The 21469-nt window shown below is 42.8% G+C and overlaps 2 protein-coding genes across 3 annotated transcripts in view; both read right to left on the bottom strand.

Annotated features, from left to right (window-relative positions):
• The window catches only part of LOC110073974 (centromere protein H), a 29692-nt gene extending 20135 nt beyond the window's left edge, over positions 1-9557 (bottom strand). The window contains exons 1-7 of one of the 2 annotated variants that reach the window (XM_072992685.2): positions 9294-9538; positions 8130-8185; positions 7837-7885; positions 6018-6092; positions 5594-5650; positions 2510-2576; positions 2190-2241 (exon numbers count right to left, since the gene is read on the bottom strand). In XM_072992685.2, the coding sequence (XP_072848786.2) occupies positions 2190-2241; positions 2510-2576; positions 5594-5650; positions 6018-6092; positions 7837-7885; positions 8130-8185; positions 9294-9457 (520 nt within the window). In that variant the 5' untranslated portion in view covers positions 9458-9538. Of the gene's footprint in view, positions 1-2189; positions 2242-2509; positions 2577-5593; positions 5651-6017; positions 6093-7836; positions 7886-8129; positions 8186-9293 lie in introns of both variants that reach the window. The other variant, XM_020783744.3, reaches the window with a different exon arrangement.
• A 2019-nt stretch (positions 9558-11576) lies between these two features.
• CCNB1 (cyclin B1) lies at positions 11577-16826 on the bottom strand. Its single transcript, XM_020783740.3, has 9 exons — positions 16645-16826; positions 15944-16099; positions 15719-15832; positions 14930-15112; positions 14422-14580; positions 13695-13931; positions 12988-13128; positions 12255-12365; positions 11577-11785 (listed from the first exon to the last, which is right to left on the bottom strand). The coding sequence occupies exons 1-9, from the start codon at positions 16663-16665 to the stop codon at positions 11681-11683; spliced, it is 1227 nt and encodes a 408-aa protein (XP_020639399.3). The 5' UTR covers positions 16666-16826; the 3' UTR covers positions 11577-11680.
• Positions 16827-21469: the final 4643 nt, after the last annotated feature.

Here is a 21469-nt window from a genome sequence, read left to right on the forward strand (position 1 = left end):
ACAGGGAATTTCTTCAGGTCAGCCTTAGACAATTGGCCTCCCTCAGAATCCCTATTGTTATTATTGTTCTGGTTCATCAGTTCCAGTTTTCTTAATTCGAACGCCATTCTTTCTTTTTCCAGAGCAATTTTCTCTCTCTCTAATCTTTCTTCTTTTTCCAATTGCCTCATCCTCAGTTCATGCTGTTGGGCTATGAGCAATTTTCTGAGCTCTGGGTTCTGCTCTCCTGTGCTGTCACCTTGCACTGAGCCAAATTCATCCTCAGAACCTTGGTCAATCTGGGGGTCTTTCACTTCACTCATGTCTGCTACTTGGCTTCGAGTCAAGGGCATAATCCCCCCTCAGAACAGGCTGCTTTAAAAAGTCAAGCCTCAAAATAAAATGACCACTTTTTTCCTTCTTGCCTCAGAACCAGCCTTCTCTAGGCTGCTGTTCTTCAGCACTAACTTGCAACAGTATCGAGTCAGAGCCTACCCCCCTCTGCTGGGCCTCTCAGCTGGCAAGCTAGCTCGCTGTTACTACGCAGTTTTGCCTCAGCTTTTTCCCGCCAAAACTAGGCTGCCTCAGAGCACCTTAATCTAAGTCTCCCCAGTTGGCACGTTCTTCTACTAGCGCACCTCCCCGTGAGGTACACCTAGAAGATTACCTACGCGCCTCAGACTGTCCCTGACTAGACCCCCCTTGCTCTGGGCACACTTGCCAAGGCTTTGCTGGACCACTGGACAACTGGACCAGTCGTATCCCACACGCTGGACACCAATCAATGTGACAAACCCAGACCTACTGGGATATGTCACACAGTTACTAAGCTGCCACCAACCATTCCCTATAAGAAGTCACACAGACCAGGGATGGATTTTTAAACAATAAAAAGAATAAGGTTTATTTAAATACACACAGGGAAAATAAACAATCAGGTGAATAGGATAAAGTAACGTGGCTTATTCTCACTCATACAAGCATACAGTTTGGTTCACCCAGAACCCTTAACTTGAAGCACAGCCCCTGAACCTATCAGTTCTGGCTAACCAACAGACACCTGAACCTATCAGGTTGGTACTCTGACACACAGAAGTACCCTGTCTGACACACAGACTCCCACAACAGCTTCTTCTTCCCAGCTGCTGCTTCGTCACATCCCAGTGTCTCTCAGTGTCTCTCTTCACCACACAGGCATCACATATTTATACAGTACAGCCCCTCCTCCTGATGTCCCGCCTTCCACTCCCCATAGGATGGAACTTTCCCTCCAAACCCATGACAGACAGGTAACATCAGTGCTGTATGTAACAATGAGTTCCCTTACTTCTTTGATTAAGGAGAACAGAGTTGCCATCTGAGTCTGCTGCAAGGTCTAATTCCTAGAGCCAAATCAAGTGAGGGCTTGTTTGGGGTTTTTGTCCTCAGTAAGTAGTTGTTTAAGGGTAAAGTATGCAAGCACACACTTCCCTCCAATTTTACTCTTTCTTATTAATTGATATAAAACCTTTAGTTGGCAACTGCAACTAGTGATTGATACAGTATTCTTTTTATTTCACTGACAACATTGTTGAAACAGCCTTGTGGAAGGTATTGATCTAAAAAGAGTAATTTGGAATTTTGATATGGCAATATGTATAGAATGGACATTAGTATGTTATTGTTTCTCCTCTTCCTATTTAACCTCAATTCCCCTTTTCCTTTTTGTCACCCCTTGTTAAATAAAAAGAAGGTATTGATCTGGCTTTTGAAATTCAGTAAGCCAATATGTTAGGACTGTATTGTAGATTCTAATGAAATCTTTTTTTTTTTTAGCTTAACTAGTTCATGATATGTAGATTCATGCATGCATGGTTTGTAGCTCACAGCTTGGGAATATTCAACAGATTTCTTCTTACGATTAGGCTACTAATCTGCTACAACTGCCATGAAGTGGCAAGAGATGTCAAGCTCAGGTACAGCAGAAGCAGAACTGGAGTAAAGTTAGTTGAAAGCTTTATGAGGCTTCAAACAATGCAACTGCTGTTTTTGCAAACTGAAGACCTATCACTCAGTCTCTTGCTAATACAGAAATGTTTTGCCTACTTTAATAGTCTCCCTTTAGGTATAATAACAGTGCGATATAGCAGTTATCACATGGAGAAGGTGGTGCAGAAGTTATAAAAAAACAATGCTACCAAACACTATTTTCACTGCTATTTAGAACTCACCCAGTCTGCTCTGCTTAACTTCATTCAGTTTTTCTTCCAATTCACGTGATTGCTGCACAAACAAGCAGTTCATTAATACATTCTGTACCTTCATTACTGCAATTTATCTATGTAACTATGTTGTCAGAATATAGTAGACTATAAAAATCAGTTATGCCATCAAGTCAGAAGCAATTTTACAGCATATGACAATAACAATGAGAAACAAAAAGAATAAAGTTTTTTTCAAAATGTAAAGCTACACTCAAATCTATTTGATGCTAGATCCCTTTGTAGAAAATGAGCCTGAATAGTTTTATATAAAGAAGTGTAAAACATACCTGTTGTAATTGAAGTATTGTGGTACTAAGCATCATGATGTGTTTTATAGTATTCCAGATGTACCTACTGGAAGTGAAAGCAGAAATGAGTATGACTCTTACTTCTGAAAAGTGGGAAAAAACCCTCTAACATATCTTTGATTCTGTGCAGCTCCTATATCTCCCTCTGCTACGTTTTGATATAAAGACGAGTCATGAAAGCCAAATTCTTCTGATAAAACATCTTTATTCTTTGACAACTTATCAAACTGTCAACAGGGGTTCTCATCTCTTGTTTCAGGGATAGGTCATACTTTTTCTCATCTTCACACTCTAACAAGTCCCCTTTAAATGGTAGGGGTGAAGAACTCAAAACTTTACAATACCACTTTGGTGATAAGCCCAAGGCTTCATGTGCAAATGTACTAGGTGTCATTGAGGAGGGGGGAAATCCAGCCCACCTGCAGTTCCCATCATTTCTTGCCTGGGTTTTGCCTCAATCTGGGCCGGAAAGGGCTGGCCCCACGGGGTTTCCCATGAATTTCTGTACATTGTCGGTGCTCCCTTCTCTGGGTCTCCCGCTGCTGCCAGGCTTTAAACTGCTTTCTCCTTTCTCTCTTCAGTTTCCCCCCAATAGGATGGCTTTCTGTAGACTTGCCTCTTCCACTCTTTTTCGGCATATTCTCTTGGGACTTTGAATTCAACCCACTCCCCTGTCCAGGGGTCCTCCTGCACAATCACTGCCCAGTCTTCCTTTCTGCCTTCGCTCTCTGCCTCCTGCACCCAACAACACTCCTCCTCTAATTCCAACTGCGCCTTTTTCTCTCTCTCTTCCCCTTTTCTCTCCCTTTCCCGCCAAAATAGCACCCTCCAGTGTCTCCTTCTCTAAATGTAGGCCTTGTAAATCCTTTACTAGGGCAGACAGACATCCCTCAGGGTTTTTGCTCGAGGAGACGGGCAGTACACTCTGTGGAGTGCCTCTGGAGGTACTCCCAGCCTCACAATATCATTCTTCTAAGAAATGCACCTTGTGGCTGGGATAATATGAAAAGAAGAAACAGCATAATATGCTGTTTAATTCTTCCTTTGACCATGAATTAAAATTGCATGACATGTCTCTTCCACTTTTATTCCTAGCATGTGTGTGTTATGCTGCCTAAGCATGTCAGACAAATGGGTATCAAGATGGGCAGCTGCACAAAGCTACAAGCACTAAAGTGTCTGTAAAATACATTTGCTGGAATCCTATAGTATTTTTATGTTGGCATACAGTTGGTAAAAAAAATCATGGTTGCAAATTGTTATATCAATGAAGGCATTTGCTGTTGCTCCCTAAGCCATGTGACTTAATGTGCAACAGCAAATGCCTGCACTAACTTCTTAACTTGCAGTTTGTCACTGAAATGTACATGAATTAATTTACACTTAATAGAATTCTGGCCAGCTTTTACGATCCTGTAAAGAAAAGGGAATGTGGCATGGCAGCATGATCGATGTGTTACACTTAGGATGTGCGATTTCCTATGAAACGATGTAGCAGTCATTTGAAGCGCAAAATGGGCAAGCAAGTCCCTTCTGTGTTGTGATATCCTTGAGAAACAGATGAAAGAAGCATTTTGGAAGACTCCCAAATGGTTCCTACTCTTAAACAGAGCTAAAGCTTTGCCTGATTTATATGAAAATCAACAACAAAGAGGGTTGCTCCTATTATGTCCAATTTAAGCCTTCTAAGTTTTAAAAGAGTCAATTTTTACTTGTAGCTGGGCAGTGGAACTATACATATCCATCTTGTGAAGTAATGAAATAAGAGTTCAATGCCATTTTTAAACAAACTTATCCAGTTGCTTTCAAATGACTAGCTTTGAAATGACAATACAATCCCCAAAGATTACAAGTAGAGATGGGGATATTCCCATTTGTAAACGAACATGAATATCCCCATCCCAGAAGCACCTAATGTAGATCTGGCCCTCGGAACTGTCCTGTCCACTCACATGCTGATGTGCTGCCAGCCTCCCGCTCTTCTTGCCAATCGCAGAAGTAGCTCTGCCTTCTCCTGGCTTGGCTGGCGACTGCAGGTAGGGGCGGCAGGACAAGTCTCCCTGCATGACTGTTGAGTGGCCAGAAGAGCAGGGATATGGTGGAGCTACTAAGAGAAGACTCCTTGGAAAAGACCTTGATGTTAGGAAAGTGTGAAGGCAAGAGGAGAAGGGGATGACAGAGGATGAGATGGCCGGACAGTGTCTGCGAAGCAACCAACATGAAATTGACACAACTACAGGAAGCAGTGGAAGATAGGAGGGCCTGGCGTGCTCTGGTCCATGGGGTCACGAAGAGTTGGACAAGACTAAACGAAACGACTTCTGTGATTGGCAAAAAGAGCAGGAGGCTGGTAGCGTGGCAACACACGAGTGGACTGACTGGTTCTGAGGGACAGACCCACATGAGGTACACCTCGTGTTCGTTTACAAATATGAATATCCCCATCTCTAATTGCAAGCCTAAGATATAGCCCAGTTGCGGATCTGATCCTGCTTAATTTTCTTACCTTGCTATCCATCAAGGACAACTAGAGCCAGAGTCCATGACTGTAGCCAGTGATTGACGCATCAGGTGCTAATATAGCAGTTGCATTTGGCAAGTTTTCTGGCATACAGTATAGTATGGAGATCAACTGGAACTAGAAAGCACTATTTCAGACTTGGGAATGTTTTAAAGACTACATGTTTAACCTATGATTCTTAGTCATTGGGGACAAGTACGTTTCTTAAACTATCTGTTATCCACACAAACAGTAGCTGAAATCCTATTGCTTTGCATGCTAAGTTGCAACTAGAATGAGCCCTTTGAATCCGTGTGGTTTTGGTGAGTGAACAGGCCTATTTTAGTTGTGACTTACTAAACATTAGAGTGGTCTTAACCGACCAGACAGGCGGGATATAAATAAAATAAAATAAAATAAAATAAAATAAAATAAAATAAATAAATAAATAAAAATCAGCCAGTAATGTATAAGCACAGGACATTCATTTAAAAAATAAGCAAAACCTCGTCAGGATAGATAAATCAGTTCTAAAGAACTCCTTACCTTTAAGCCCTACTTACCTGGAATCCTCGTCATTGTTCTTCAGTTTGTTTCTTAGGGCATCAGCGATTTGAATCCTATATAGCAAATAGAAATGACACTTAAGATCTAGTTGCGATATAGACAAACACATCAAGAAACAAGAATTGGACACCAAGTGTGGTTTCTCATCTCATACACACATTTCCATATACAAGTAATGTGCTGTAGTTCAGTTGTCAAATATTATTAGAACTAGCTCTATGTCAGAATATTTTGCACATAAAGATCTAAAGTTCATGGTTCATTTTTGATCAAACTAATATTCCCTTAAAGTTGCCATATTCTGTTTTTGCGTAACAGAACTAACTGTACCTTTTTTTTTATTTTGTTAGGTGCCCGAGAAGACAAATTTATATAGAAGGTGCAGGATATGATTCATGTGAACAGAAGCACAGCCCTTACCTTTGTAATGCCAAGGTTTTGTTTTGGTATGATATCTTTACCTCCTCCATTTCTTTTTCCAAGTCTTCTATAGAACTGTGAACAATATTGAAATAATTCAGTCAAACTTTTCAGGAGGTTTCAAATACATTCTTACAATAGTGTGAAAAGTGTATAATATTTCTTCTCAGTTACTCATGTTTACAGAACAGTGATATTTAAACAGTCTGATATCCACTCTAGGTATTTTGCAAGTTGCACTGGAAATTGTAAGATTTGAAAGAGCAAATAGAAATGAACTTCTATTTATATCCATATAATGACATCAATTCAGAAGTATTTCTCCCTTTTAATGCAACTTCTAGATCAACAACAGAATGACAGAGGGATATTCCAAGACTATAACAGGAAAACACAGTTTGATATTGGATGTGGTGAGCCTTCCATCTCTATTGTTGTTTTAAAATGAAACACAATTTTTTAGACTCTTATGACCAAAAAAACAGGACTGAAGGAGTATTGGCAGTACTATGAGAATAAATATGCAGACTTTTCAGTAAACAAGAACCAAAACCATGGGTGGAAAGAAGTTAAGAAAAACAGAACTATCTGGGGTAATTGTGCAGAGGCAAGCACAAAAAACCCCTGAATATCCTAAGCAAAAGAAGAAAGTTAGTGCCCAGGAAGGGTGTGTGTGTCAGGTCCCCTCTCTGGAAGGAACTTTCTTGGTAAGATTAACTTTCTGTTCTTTGTGAGTGAAGGAGCAGACTCAAATGAAAAGGAAGTACTGCAGCAGCAACCCTTCTCAAGTAGACAAGTGATTCATAAAACATGTTGCAAGATCCTCCAGCTCAAGGACCTGTTGGCTGAACCGTACTTATCAATCTGGTAAAGCCAGAACAACATGATGGACATGGCCCCTGTGGTTGCTTTGCAAATGTCTTCTAGTCGGTCCTGAGAATTCAAAGCAGCTGAGGCCTCCATTTGTCTATGGTTATACCTAAATCAGCTGGTCCTTCCACACCCATGTAAGTTTGTTGTCCAGATGATGGCAGGCAGCCACTGGCATCTATGGAAGGATGGACTAGGCCCATAAGACAGAAGTCCTAGCAATCAGGGAGTTGGCTACCAAGGTGTGAATGGCCAAAGCACATACCTCACGCCTGTGTTTGAGGGTTGCATCATGACTGCGCTCGGGGGCACGGTGGTGGTGGTGCAAGTGGTCCTACTCTCTGCTTTTTAAATGTTTTAGAGGTCAGAACTCATCAGGCACCCTTTGACAGTATCTTAAGGTGATTCATTATCACATTGGGAAGAATAGGCAGAGCCATTTTGTGGCAGACCAGCTTATGCTACTCATTGTCCAAAAGCCTGGGAAAGAACTGAGGAAAGGCACTGTGGTGGCAGAAACTTGCAGGGCAGGAGATCTCTCTCTGTATGGCTGCTTGGTTGAGCAAGGGTGAGTTGTGGACAGACCCCTGCACACACATACACACACCCATACCCTTGTTTGCATGTAGATCGTGCTGGAGAATCATGGAGGCGTCGGCGAGACTCTTTCTCTCTCTCTTTGTCTCAATAGAAGAACAAAAAGGAAGAGGAGGCAGGGCTAGAATTAGGAGAAGAGTCCCTCCTGCATTTCTCATATTTGCCTTTAACTTGTCCAGAAATCCAAGGAGGTCCTTCTGAGGGGTGGACCTGGTGGTTCCCACAGTCCTTTGTACTCTTGACTGGGTGCTTTTAACTGTGTTGATATTGATTTAATTGACTGTGAGCCACCTCTCTTGGGAGAAAAGGGGCATATTAAATACATAAATAATAAATAGTTCCAAAAACATACCATTCGATTATCTTTTCATCTATAACTTGATCAGGAAAGCTTTCTTCATCTACCAAACAAAAGTTAAGTAATTGTTAGAAAAAAAGGGAAAGAAGACAATTTCTGAGACAAACAAAGCATGACACAGAAAGGTTTCTAAGTTTCAAAATACAATTTTCACAATCTTCATCCTAGTATTTTATTTTTTTAAACAAGGACATGCTTGATATGAAAAAATATTGACTTTATGGTTACCATAGCATTATAGCCATGAAAAATTTAGTGTTTTTAAACAATAGCATTGATATACTTACTTGCATTAATTGTTGTATTATATTCCATAAGATGTTGTTTAATTTGTTCCTTCACACTGCAATTAAGAAGCAAAACAACGTCAATAAGAGGAATAGCTGCATTAATTTCCATGAAAGTTTATTCCATTAATAAGTCTTCAGATATTAGCTGTTCAATTTAAGTGAAGATTTTAAAGCAAGAATTGGTCAACTTTTGTAAAACATTCAAGTATTATAAGCTTAATATTAAAATACTACCACCATCTAAAGATTAACTCAAATTTGTGAAACATTGTACTTTTTACGATGCATGTTTTTACTTCTGTACTGCCATTATTCTTATACCTTTCTCCTCATTTTACAATCCAGAGGGAATCCCACCACTATATTTTACCCATTATTTTCTTCCCAGCAGAGATGTACTCAAGAATTCTGTCTTCTCAATTTCTATTTATTACTGTTTGTTTCCTTTTGTTGTGTGTGGGCATGAACCATGTTTAGAAAGTCTCAGAAGGAACAATATTTCCTTCCCACACGACTATACCCATTCTCCACACTAATCTATTTTATCACATGTCCATCCTTTTAGAAAATGAAATTCTGAGCACCCAGAAACAGAGTTCAGAGAACAAACCTTGTGAAATGGATGATTCACCCAGGCAGGAAGGAATGGACAAACTTTCAGTCCCAAGAGCCATCTCACAGACTGACTTAGAGGGTTTCCCCAACCTTCCAGAGCAGATGTTATACAATTGCAACACATTAAGTATTGTAGCTCAGGCTGAGCAACACCAACACAGTGGAAGGGTAATACAATTATCTTTAAAACTTAAATACCTCATTTCCTGTTTTTCTACAAAATATCGAAGGCAACATTAAAGTATATTTTAAAAATGCAGTTGTTACTGAAAACTGAAGAAACAGGCGAGGGCTTCTGGGAAGGGCAGTCCAGAAACCGCTGCTCTAGCTAGAGTCTCTAGAACAAGGGTGGTGAAAGGGTCGCTCTCCACACGCTGGGCTTCCATTCCCATCAGCCTCCCATAGATCAAGGATGATGGGAAGGGTAGTCTAACGACATGGGGACAGCTGCACCCCCGAGGTCCAGGGCTGTTGTCTCTCGGAGAGAGACCCTTTCGCGGCGTTGCAGCCTCTCCGTTGCGGCCGAGCGGCAAAAGAGGAACGGACCGGAACAGCGTGAGTAGGTCCGGCTTCTTCTCCCCTTCCTCGGTCGGGAGTCTTCCAGCTCCTTCTCCTGCCGGCTCGTCCAAGGAGCCGCTGAGGGTGGCGGCCGGTCCCACCGGTGTATCCCGGCAACCGGCCAAGCTGTGGCTGCCGCCCGGCGCTTCCATCTCGACGACCAGCGACGGCGGCGGATAGCAAGGGCCTCCACTTCCTTTCCGCGGACGCGCTCGGAGCCGCCTCCGCTTTCAAACCGCCCGCCGCCTCCTCGCGTGACGTCACTGAGGGCAACGGCGATCGATTGCTCCGGCCTGAGCTCCGTTGCCCTTTTTTTCCCTCATTCCATCGAAGGCCACGGCGCTCCCTTCTCAGGGCTGGGGAAAAGAACGCGCCGGCTACGCGGAGTCGCGGCCGAATGAGGCCACGCCCCCGGGACTGGACGGCCTGTTTTGCGCGGGGGGGGGGAAAGGGGGGGAAAGTGTCATCCTGGGCGAGATCAAGAGGCTTCGGCGCGCGAGGGTTCAGAGCGTGGCTCGTTGCCCGCCTTGCAAAACGGAACGTGTTTTTAGTATAGGAAGCACTGCTTTATCTTTACATTGGAATTTAAACCTTACAAGTTCTGGTTAAAGACGATACCCTGCAAAACGTTCAAGCAGTGTGTGACGTATTTGAATTTGTATGCTTATTTTAAAATAATTAATTCCAGGTGCATGATGTGACTCATGTCAAATCAGCATGATACGCTGCAACCCTAGGCACAGTTGATTGGGAAGCTGTGTTAGATGAACTTACCGCTAGAGCAGGGACGCATTTTACTCCTTTAACTTGGAATTGGTGTCAGATAGCAATATGCCATTCAGGGGCGTGCGTGTGTGCTTTTACTAAAAATCCCAGAATTCAAGAATCCTCCAATTCTAGGAGTTTCAGCTGACACACACACACACACCTGGCAGACACCTTCATTTTGCTCACCTGGAGAAAGGCCTTTTTTTTTTGCTCCAGGGTTTCCTGGGGGGGGGGGTGATGGTTCTTCAGGAGGCACTGTATGTAAAGCATAAAGGAGAACAAGGCTACCACCCGCCAGAAAATATTGCAGCAGGAAACAAGGCCTAGAAAAAAGCCTCAGCCTTTCTCCTGCTGAATGAAATGAAGGTGTCTGCAGGTATGTTTGAGGCTGGAATATTGTAAGAATTCTGGGATTTGGTGTCCAAAAAAACCAAAAATCAAATGGCACATTCCAGAACCAGTTAGGAAGCAGAAAAATAAAGTCAATTTCAACCATGTTTTCTCTCTGCACGCAGACCAAGAGAGATCAGTTCCGAAACACTGATTTTACAATAAGACAGTAAAGATAGTAAAAAGCTAGCTAAACCAGTAGTGTACATGTTCCTCAGGCTATATTTTTGTGATTGTAGTAGAGATGGTGTGCATGCCGAAGTCATAAACTGCACTGTTTTATCGCTAACATCGACCCACTCATATTAGTCCATTTCACTATAGTATTTCGTGCCTAGGCTACAGGATAAAAAATGTGAGATAAACTATGACCTTTCTGTAGTGGCCTGTGTTGTGTCTGCATTTATCTGTTTTAAAGTTTTAGAAACCAGGTGATAGGAAGAATTGTCCTGAAGTGGGAATCCTCCACAAGTTTGTAAGTTGTTTGATTTTTTTAGTGATGTCATCTTCCAGAGACCTGCAAGTCATAAGTTTTGCGCAAGAGTTGTGGAGGGTGGTAGCAATTGGAAGAATGATAATCTCTAAAGACAGACAAAAGTATGTCAATTCAACAGGCACCCTTCACAGTTCCATTAGTTATATTTTCTGCCTATATGCAAACATAATTGGTCTCAACAAGAAGTATACTGAAAAGTGCAGCGATTTCAAGTAAGGAGGGAAAAGATAGTTAGCCATTGGATGTTGGGAATTAATGCTTTTGCAACTTCACTGCTAAAGCAGCAACTTAAAAATCAAAATACTACCTTTTTAGAGAATTGTACCTTTCTAAAGCATGCTTCTGTAATTACTTGTTCAGTAGCTTGGTCTTTACTTGGACATTTCTCATGCATGCTCAAATTGGTAGTATAGTTGCCCCTCATTAAGAACTCAATTTCAGGGTACTTTTCATGTTTGTTAGGATGGAGATATGCTCCAGTATGTCTGGTGCAGGATTTATTATGCCCTCTTTTAAAAAATATAACTCTCATCTACCAAATGAGCATAGGTTTTAGTTTAGGCTTAGAAAAAGGTCTACCACCAAGAATTTTTCACTTGTTACACCATGACAAAAAATTAAAGTAAAAAGGAAAGTTTATTAAAAACTTTAAATGAATACATATATATACACACAGGCCAGTGACACATAGTGTCAACTTTGTCCAACAGTTAAATTAGATCTATTTCAGTAGGGGTTTAGCCAGGTCCTGTATGATTGCAGAGTTCAGTGCTGGAAGAATGCTGATCTTAGCATGCTTGCTGCTGGCGTATTTGTTCTTCACAGTCTGCAGAGACAAAGGTTAGATGGTATCTCAAGAACAGAGGATTATGCACCATTTTATTTTAAAATTAGGAAGCTATATCAGTACATGCATATGTTTTACAGCAGCCCTAATTGAGCTTTTCAAGGTAAGTGAAGTATAGGGAGTGGTTTTACCAGTGCTGTTACATCCCCCCAAGAGTTTCCATGATATGGGCACTCCAACCCACTGTATCAGTACACATAAACACATTAAAGCAGAATTGCAGAGAAATTTTCAGACAAACTTATGCTGCCACTTTGAAGGTAGTGAATTAACTCACCCTCCCTTTTTTATAAAGACTACAATTGAACAGAATAGGAAAGCATACAAAGCACATTTGTCCACCAACTGGAACAGCTGCCGCACACCGACTCATAATCCAAGCCCCATTGATGTTTTAAGCTGCAGGTAACTGAAGCAGACAAATGGACAGTAGCTGATATTTGCTTACCATGTGCTTTGTAAGGCCTCTGTTAACCATTACCACATTTTTGGCCATATGCTGCATAACAGGAACAAGAGCACTCTCCGTGTAGTACATGTAGTGTTGCAGGGTTGGCGTCTAAGAGCAAGAAGCAAGGTGGGGTTAAAAGCACTACAAAGCAACTTGAAGATGTTCTTGCTGACATCTCTTGGAGGAGACTGCATCTGAATAATAGTCCTAGAACACCTGAAATGTAAACATCTTAAACACTTAAAATCCTCAGACTGTGTGTCTCTTTTGTAATACTTAGATAGCAACCCCAAGCAGATACAGGGCTGCATCTGCCATGAGAGTCCCTAGGAAAGCTTCAACTCACTGCTTAGACCCAAGTCTGTATATAACATTGTGCTAACACTCGGCTACTAGTGCAGTGGGGCTTCCTGCTGTTTCTCTTTACAGCCCCCCAAAGTGCTTAAGAGGGTTCACCAGCCTTGTGGGGCTAGCTGTCACAGTGCACGGGAGGGTCTTTAGAAAAGACTGAAAGTAGTAGTCCCATCAGCAGACAAATGCTATTAGATGCTGGCCATAGTCTTCAAACTATTCTCGGAGAAAAAGTCTAGGGCAAGTGGAAAAAGGAGCACAGGAATATTATTGAGCAGTCATTTCTACTCTTACCTAAGGAAGGAGGGAACTCCATGGGAAATTCTAGTACCCACTTCCATACTGTAACCGAGGGCCACTTCTGAAATCCATAACTTACCCACTCTCCCTCATCAAGAACTTTAGTCGCTAGGCAATAAGCTGCAGCAGCAATCTGAGAAGGAGGGAAGTGCACCATATCATAATCCACCAGTGAGAGCTCCATTAGATATTTTGCCAGTGTGTGTTGCTGTATATCTGCCTGGAACAGTCAGAAGAATGTTGGGTTACCCTCACTGAGCTGTACAGCTGAAGGAACACTTCTGCCACATTTTGAACCAATGTCTTGATGTCTGTAAATGTGTTGAGAAAAATCAAGATGAACCTTTCTTTTGAACAGTGTTGTTTTCCATCTGAACAGAGCTAAGAAGGCACTTGTGGCCAAGAACACCAACAGACAAAAGGATAGTCGCTTTCACCCACTGCTCTGAAGGTGGTGTTTCAGGATTCCAGGCTAGATCTTCTGATTTATTTTCAATTCAGGAGTGATTTTCATGGAAGATAATGCAAGGGATAGATGATGGTTATTGTGGGTTTTTCGGGCTCTTTGGCCGTGTTCTGAAGGTTGTTCTTCCTAACGTTTCGCCAGTCTCCTTCAGGGGACGCCAGAGTGCTGTCCTCTGAAGATGTCAGCCACAGAGACTGGCGAAATGTTAGGAAGAACAACCTTCAGAACACAGCCGAGCCCGAAAAACCCACAACAACCATTAGATCCCGGCCGTGAAAGCCTTCGCGAAAATCAGTGATGAACTTATAAAGCAGTAATACCTCTGCAATTTTTGATGCCCTCCTTAGGAAGTGCAGTGGAAGAGGACGGCCAAGGTTGAAATCGAGTGATCTTAGGATCTTCATTTCCATTTGTCTGATCTGAAGGTTGGTGTAGGTGTGATCAGTGACAAAAGCAAAGTCACCAATTTCTGGAGGAAACATTTCTTCATATTTGCTAGCAATGAACATGGCTGTTACACCAACCAACTGCAACATCCTCTTAGCGACTTTGTTGTTCTGTAAAGCAAAGCATCATCATTCAGATCTTCTACAAAAATGTCTTGCTTCTCAGAATGGTACAAACCTGAAACCTAACCAGTTTTTTAAAAAATATTCACTATAGAGCAGATGTAACTAAACCACAAGTCCCATAATTCTTCCCATTAGCTATGCTAAGGAGATAACTGGGAGTTGTAAACCCAAAACACTTGGATAGCTACAGCTGCCCACCATTAGTTGTACAGTACATAGGTTCCCCAAGAAGCAGATTGCCAAATCTGTTCCAAGTCTCAGTGTGTACAGACTTTCTAGATGGCTTTTTAAACTGTCCAAGAAAAATGCTACAGATGAGCCAAGACAATTCCTGAGATCTTGTGCAACATGCAGCTTTTAATATAGCAATCAGGTTTAAGTGTAATGGAAAGCTATGTGTTTAAGAAAATGTGCTCTTATTGTGTGCTGGCTGTGCTTTGAACAATGTAATGTTTCTCACTGGCCAGCTTCTTACCTGCAGAAAACGATCAATAATTGCAACAGTCATGTACATGGTCTCTTGCAATAGTCTGAACTTCATCTGGACTTGGACAAGCCAGTCAATTAGAATTGCCCGCATATTTCCAGTGATTTCCTGGCCTGCCAAGTAGTTTGGTCGGACTGACTGCTGACCCTGCAAAAGGAGACAAAATCTGACTAATGTATAATGGCTTATTTAGCTTCATAAACAAATCTTGAATATGTCTCCAGACTTTTAGCTCCAGAGCCATGTACTACTGCAGTTCTATGATGAGTTCTCTTATGCCATTTCCCAGACAATAAATATCAGATCTCTATATTTTGAGAACTGAACCAAATACATGCAATAAAGACATTTAGTAGCCCTGCAGTGCTTTTGTAGACTTTGCACACAGACAAAAAATGTTGCTTTCCATTTCTTGTTATGCTGACTACAACTAGATCTGCAAGATATTTTACTCCCAGAGTTACAAAGCTTGCTTATCTCAGTTCCTGAAACCAACCTCAAGAACTTTCAGGTAATTGTAGATGTCTTTCACATATTCACTGCAGAGGTTAGGATCACAACCATCTTCCGTATCTACATCTTTCACTTCAAGCAGAACATCTGAGAATGCCTGGCATAATACGTCCTCTGCTGGTGCAATACCAGAAGTCTCCATTGGGCTTGGGGAGGGAGACTGTAACTGCGGAATAAACAAACATCATCATGTGCCAGTAATTAGTCTACAACATACCAGGGTCAGCAGCAATCTCCCTTTTGAAAAACTGAATTTCACATATATTAACCTTTATTACCAAAGAGTAATGGTCTAGATAGTAGCAGGAAATACTTGATCTTGGTTTCCTGGCTTACAGGGAATGGGTCTAGGAAAAGCACTGTTTAAAATTCAATCCAATGTAGTGTTTGATTTAAGAAACCTTGGCAGAAAGTTATTTTGATCTTTTAATCTGTTTTAGGATGAAATACCTAACTGGCAATTACAGTGCTGGCCCAGATTAATTTTCAAAGAAAGCTATTATTTCAGACACACCAGTAAGGTGTGCCATTTAGAAGACTGGTCTGGGACTCATAGATCCAGATTCCAGTCTCTATTCAGCCACTGCATAGATTGGCTGGGCCAAACACTTTCCCTCTGGCCTACCTTGCAAGATTGTCATGGCGATTAAGCTAGGAGAACTGTGTACACCACTTTGAATTCATGGGGAGAAAATCAGGATATAAATGTAACCAACAGATTAAAATCGGTAAATATCATCAGCCTGCCACCAATATAGAGGCCACTCGTTACCTTAACAGGTTCTGGGACTGGTTTTTCTTCTTTCACAGGCTCAGTTGTCTTTTCAACAGGTCTTGAGGCTTTCCGAGTGGTCACTTTGTCTATAACTGCAGGTTTCAATATTTCCTAATTTGGTAGAGGTGGTGGGGGAGAAGGGGGGTGGAAACAGGTAAAGAAGTCACTGCAGCAGCAAATTTTTCTTCCCAGTTTTCTGTTTGGACCAGAGAACAGGCTTACCTTTTTCGCTAAGTCCTTGGGCTTCAGGTCACATGCCTTATTGCCAATGTCACCCAAGGCAGTCCGAGGCCTTAAACTTGGTTTGGCGACTCCAACCCCCCGCTTGGTAGCTGCCATTGCTGGTTTGGTTTTGTTCTCTGTATTCACTTTTACATTCTGTAGAGAAAAGAAAGGCTCCCCTTTAGGTCACATAAACATCCAAACACATACGAGTATTAAAGTAAGATGATACTGAGGTGAGGAAAGCTTTATAAATTCTGCTTTTTTTCAGCAGCTGTGGGAGAAACCAGACTTAAGAAGGTGCCTCAAGCACAAGTCCTTAATAGAACAGTTAACGAGGCAACGCCGTTAAGTCCCGTCATCGCATCTTCCCTGCTGGAGAAAGGGATTCAGAAGCAGCCATAGGTAGAAGGGCTTAGAAGCAAACGTACATGGCAGATTTAAAGCAACCACATATTAAAAATGGCATTAAATTACAGACATCACGTTTGCCTGCCCCCCCCCCCCGCGAAAGCAGAACCCTACGTAGGCTTCCTCAGAAGCAAGCCTAATGATATTCAAGCAACTAGCACCCACATCAGGTATAACTTATACAAAATTTCAGCCTTGTTGCAAAAGATATTAGCTGGTCACGAAGAGTCGGACACGACTTAACGACTAAACAACAAAAGCCAGCCAAAAAATAACTCCCTGTTCCATACCCGGGTGACTCGCAAAGCCATGGCCTAGCCTCGATTCCTACAGCACTAGCTCCTCTCAAACACCTCTCCCCGTTCCTCTGCTCCGACCGGCTTCTCCTTCCCGTTCCAGCCCAAGAGACAACCGGCCGCTAGTGCGCACGAGTCCGATAGCCACCCAGCCGACCGTAGCAGGTTTAAAACTCGCACCCGTCCGCTTTCATTGGCTGCCGCTTTGGTTTCCTCCGCTTGCCATTGGCTGCCCAGCGTTCCACCCTGAATGCGTTTCTACGGCTACGCAATGCCGATTCTCCGAGGGTTCGAAAAGGTAGGCGGGGCCAGGAGAGCGGAATTGGTGGCGTTGGGTCACGTGAAGGCTTGTTGTCTGTGGAGAGCGAGATCTCAGCTGGGCGGGAGGAGGGCTGTTACTGGATGAATGGGAAAATGAATGGTTGGGTGCTGGAGAAGAGGGATGGGGTGGCGTAAAATACCCGAACCTGAACGCAATCATGGCCCTTAGTAACACGGGGTGGGGCAGCCTGTCGAGCCCGTCCATTCTTTCTCACCAGTAAATGTATCGGCAAAGTCAAATGAAAAATTGCTTGCAATCTTAAATTGATTTTTTTAAAAAATTCGTATTTAAGAAGTAGTGACTCGGCGATGTTCTTTTTTTCCCCTAGTGTGGTTGCAAATATCTGACCAGTTTCCTGTAGGGATTTACGAAGTTTGATTTGTTTTACAGCTATTTAAAAAAGCTGGATGATCCCACCCCCAAGCAAGATGTATCAGGAGGTGTGTGGAGGGAAGACTATACATTTCCAAATAATATTAGTCATTTGTAGCTAAGACAACAGCGCCTTTAAGGCTGCTTAACTGAACTTTCATGGGCTTCAGTCTTCTTCCTCTGTATTATATACCGTGAATCTGATAATATTCATAATTTAGTAATACTTATGAGGCAATGGACTGTAAGTCCCCCAAAGCTTTAAAAATTATCTCTGAATTTACCTCAAAATCTTTGTTGTTCACACAAAGATGCATTTGGATTAAGTTACTAGTGATTTAAGGTGCTGTACAGTATCTCTAAATAGCTCATTGGGTTAACTACCTGACTATGGAGTCAAGAGGTTGTGGGGTTGATTCCACACTGTGCATCCTCTGAGTAGAGCTAGCCTATGTGGCCTTGGGAAGGGGTACAGTCCCCAGAAGAATGGAACAGTAAATTACTTCTTAATATTTTCTATCTGGAAAACCCTGAAAAGGGTCACCATGAGCCAGAATTGACTTGGCAGCACAGGATTATTATTATATATCTGTTATCAGAGTGTGGACTTAAAGTTGTGATGGAGAATTTAGATGCTTTCACCAAGGTCCAACCTGAATTTTTGTAAATAAATATATTGTAATACAGAATACCAATAAATCTCCAGCAAACTTCTTCCGTGCTTACCAATCCTGCTTAAGCTGCTCAACCACTTGGTAGTATAGAGAGTGTAAGTAATCACATTGGTTTCCTGAATGGATTGTGACAATATATGTGGAGTGCTTTACTCCCTAAAAACAACCAGTCTTCAGTTGATCTTTATTACATAGTGCACTACTGGGGATTGCCTATGTACCAATTTCTTACTACATTTTAGTTGTCTCACTCATACTTTACCTTTCTTTGAAAGAGTTCAGAACACTTGTCTCCATTTCAGCTAGTTTAGAATATGAGCCAATAAAATATTTGACTAGTGTAAAACTGATGGTGAGAGCAAGATTCCTCTCATGGGAGTGCCATCCCTCCCACCCTCTGCCGACAAGGAAGTGCAAACACCACCTATCCCCGATCCCAGGAAAACCACCCGGAACAGACCCGGGGATCTGAACAGACTTGTTAGGGAAATACAAGAACTACACAAGCCAATATACGTTAGGTGCATGCACGGGGATGGTAAACCTTATGGAGTAGTGCTGGCATAAATAGAAATCAGGGGTCAGATGAGAAGCCTGGAGTAGGCCTAGTTCCTGGGTTCGGCTGAGAGATGTTACTAGGCAGAGACTGGCCAGGCTTTGAACAATTAGCGCAAGCAGATGCTGAGGCCCTCAATGGGGAAATGGAAGAAGAGATGCTGAACATTTCTTGAAATCAATTAAGAAATCGGCAACAAGACAATGAGAGCCTCAATGAGGTGCAGCTCAAAGCAGACCCAGAAGGGGCCGTTCAGGAAGGGAAAATCAATTTTGAACAAAGGGATGGGATACTGTATGGGGTCAGGAGGGCTGAGGGAGAGGAAGAAACTCAGCTCCTGATCCTGGAGAGACTAAGGCAAATGATTTTGAAGCTGGCCCATGGCATGCCAATGGCGGGACACTTGGCAGTACAAAAGACATTGGCACGGATTCAGCAGAGGTTCTTCTGGCTGCGCATGAGCAAGGATGTTGAAGACTATTGCTGCTCATGCCCAGAGTGCCAAGTGACCCAGCCAAAACCTCGACCTGGGGGAGAGATGATGCCTATGCCCTTGGTGGACCGCCCCTTTGACCGGATCACCCTGGACATTGTAGGACCACTGGTTAAATCGGCAAGAGGACACTTATATGTCCTGGTGATCATTGATTATGCAACCAGGCACCCTGAGGCCATACCTTTGTGCACAAGTACAGGTAAGGTATTGGCCAAAGAATTAATTGTTCTCCAGGGTGGGGTTTCCCTGGGAGGTACTGACCGACCAAGGATCAAACGTTATGAGTTTAACGTTTAAGCAGATGTGGGAACTGTTGGGGGTCAGACCTATGAAGACATCAGTTTACCACCCACTGGCAAATGGCCTGGTGGAACAATTCAACTGTACCTAGAAAGGGATGGTCAGGAAACTAGTCCAAGAAAAACCAAAACAGTGGCATATGTTCCTGGCCCCTTTGATGTTTGCCATGAGAGAGGTTCCCCAGGCATCTACTGGGTTTTCCCCTTTTGAATTATTGTACAAAACCCCAGGGGCATCTTGGACCTGCTAAGAGAGAAATGGGAAGAAGAGTCAGATCTCTCCAAACCTGTGATATAACTCAGTGGTTATATAACTGATCATGGATCTGAGGGAAAGCTCAGCATGGAATCTGAACACAGCATGGAATCTGGCTAAGGAAGCCCTGGATAGGGTACAAGTGGGTGTAAAGGAACAATATGACCGAAAAGTAAGACCCAGAGAAGTCCGGCCGTGTCAAAAGGTGTTAGTATTGCTCCCCACAGAGTCAGCCAAGTTCTTTGCCAAATGGCAAGGGCTATATGAGATAACCCGCCGGGTCAGTGAAGTGGATTATGAGATAAACATAGTTGACAAAAAGAAAAAACTGGAGGTACTGCATGTAAATCTGTCAAAGTTGTGGGTGGATAGGGAGGCCTTATTCGGAGACTGTAAAGAGATGGAGCTTGGACCAGAGGCCCCTTCTAATGAATTAACTCCAAATCCCTTGGTAGTGGTGGACGATTGGATAAGCCCAGGACAGCTAGATCAAATCCGGGCTTTGGAAAGAGAATTCCCAGATGTGTTCTCAGTAAAGCCAGGATGTACACACTGGGTGGAACATAATCTCAAAACTACCCCAGAGGTGGTGGTGAGATCAAACGGAAGGACCTGGCCAAGACAGTTAGCTCATGTGATTGAGAAAGAGGTAAAGGAGATGCTGGCATTGGGAGTCACTGAACCAGCTAAGGGGCCTTGGTGCAGCTACCTGGTGGTTGTGCCGAAGCTGGATGGGTCAGTAAGATTTTGCATAGATTACCATAAGGTCAATACCCTGTCCAAATTTGATGCATACCCAATGCCGAAAGTGGGGGATTTATTAGACCAGCTAGGAGGCACCAGATACTTTTCGTAAAAAGACCTAACAAAGAGGTACTGGCAGATACCCCTAAAGGAACAAGACGAGGAAAACCTGCAGCAATTGTCCAATAATCTTGGATGAAGTAGCCAAGCATACTAAGCAGTAACGTGGCTCACAATATCAAGGAAAAGTAATCTTGATGAAGATAATTCTCTACTAGAGATGGGCAAGAAACACCGATTCTGTGGTTCATGCCAGTTTATTTAATGGCTGGTGTTTGGTGCTTCGAAGCCCCACCTAAAATGGTACCTCGCTAGACAACCTCGCAAAATGATGAATCCGCATGACGATGAGGTTTTGCAATCGCTATAGCGATACCAATGGGTGATTTTCGCTGGATGATGTTTGGGTCCCTGCTTCGCAAACCGTTTCTCGCAAGACAATTTACTGATTGGCGCTTCACAAAACGGGTGTTTTCAGGACTGATGCTTTGCAGGGCAGCCATTTTAACAGCGGATCGGCGCTTCGCAAAATGGCTTCCCTATGGGCGATCTTCGCAAAATGACATTTTTTCCGCATTGGAACGCATTAAACAGGTTTCACTGCATTCCAATGGGGAAACGGTTTTCACAAGACGATGTTTTCACTAAACAGCGATTTCTATGGAACAGATTATCATAGTCATGTGGGACAACACTGTACTCTGATACTTGCCTATTCAGAGACAGCACCTAGAGGAGGTGGGGCAGGGAAGCTAGGCCACTGCCTCCTAGTGGGCACCCACTGAATGAGATGAGACTTTGAAGCACCAAACACCTGTTCAACTGAAAAACAAACTATCACGAACCACAGAACTGGCAGTTTGTGCCCATCTCTATTCTTTATCCATACATACATAACAGCCCCCGGTCTTCCAACTAAGCCGTGAAAGGTAGCTACAATTTTAGGTAACCCTAGTATGAGGCATTCACTTCTCTTTGCTCAAAGGGAAAAATCATTAGTTCTGAAGGCAGTTTAGTTTCCCCCCCTTCCCTTTTCCAAC

The sequence above is a fragment of the Pogona vitticeps genome, chromosome 2, assembly GCF_051106095.1.
Source record: "Pogona vitticeps strain Pit_001003342236 chromosome 2, PviZW2.1, whole genome shotgun sequence".
Lineage (NCBI taxonomy): Eukaryota > Metazoa > Chordata > Lepidosauria > Squamata > Agamidae > Pogona > Pogona vitticeps.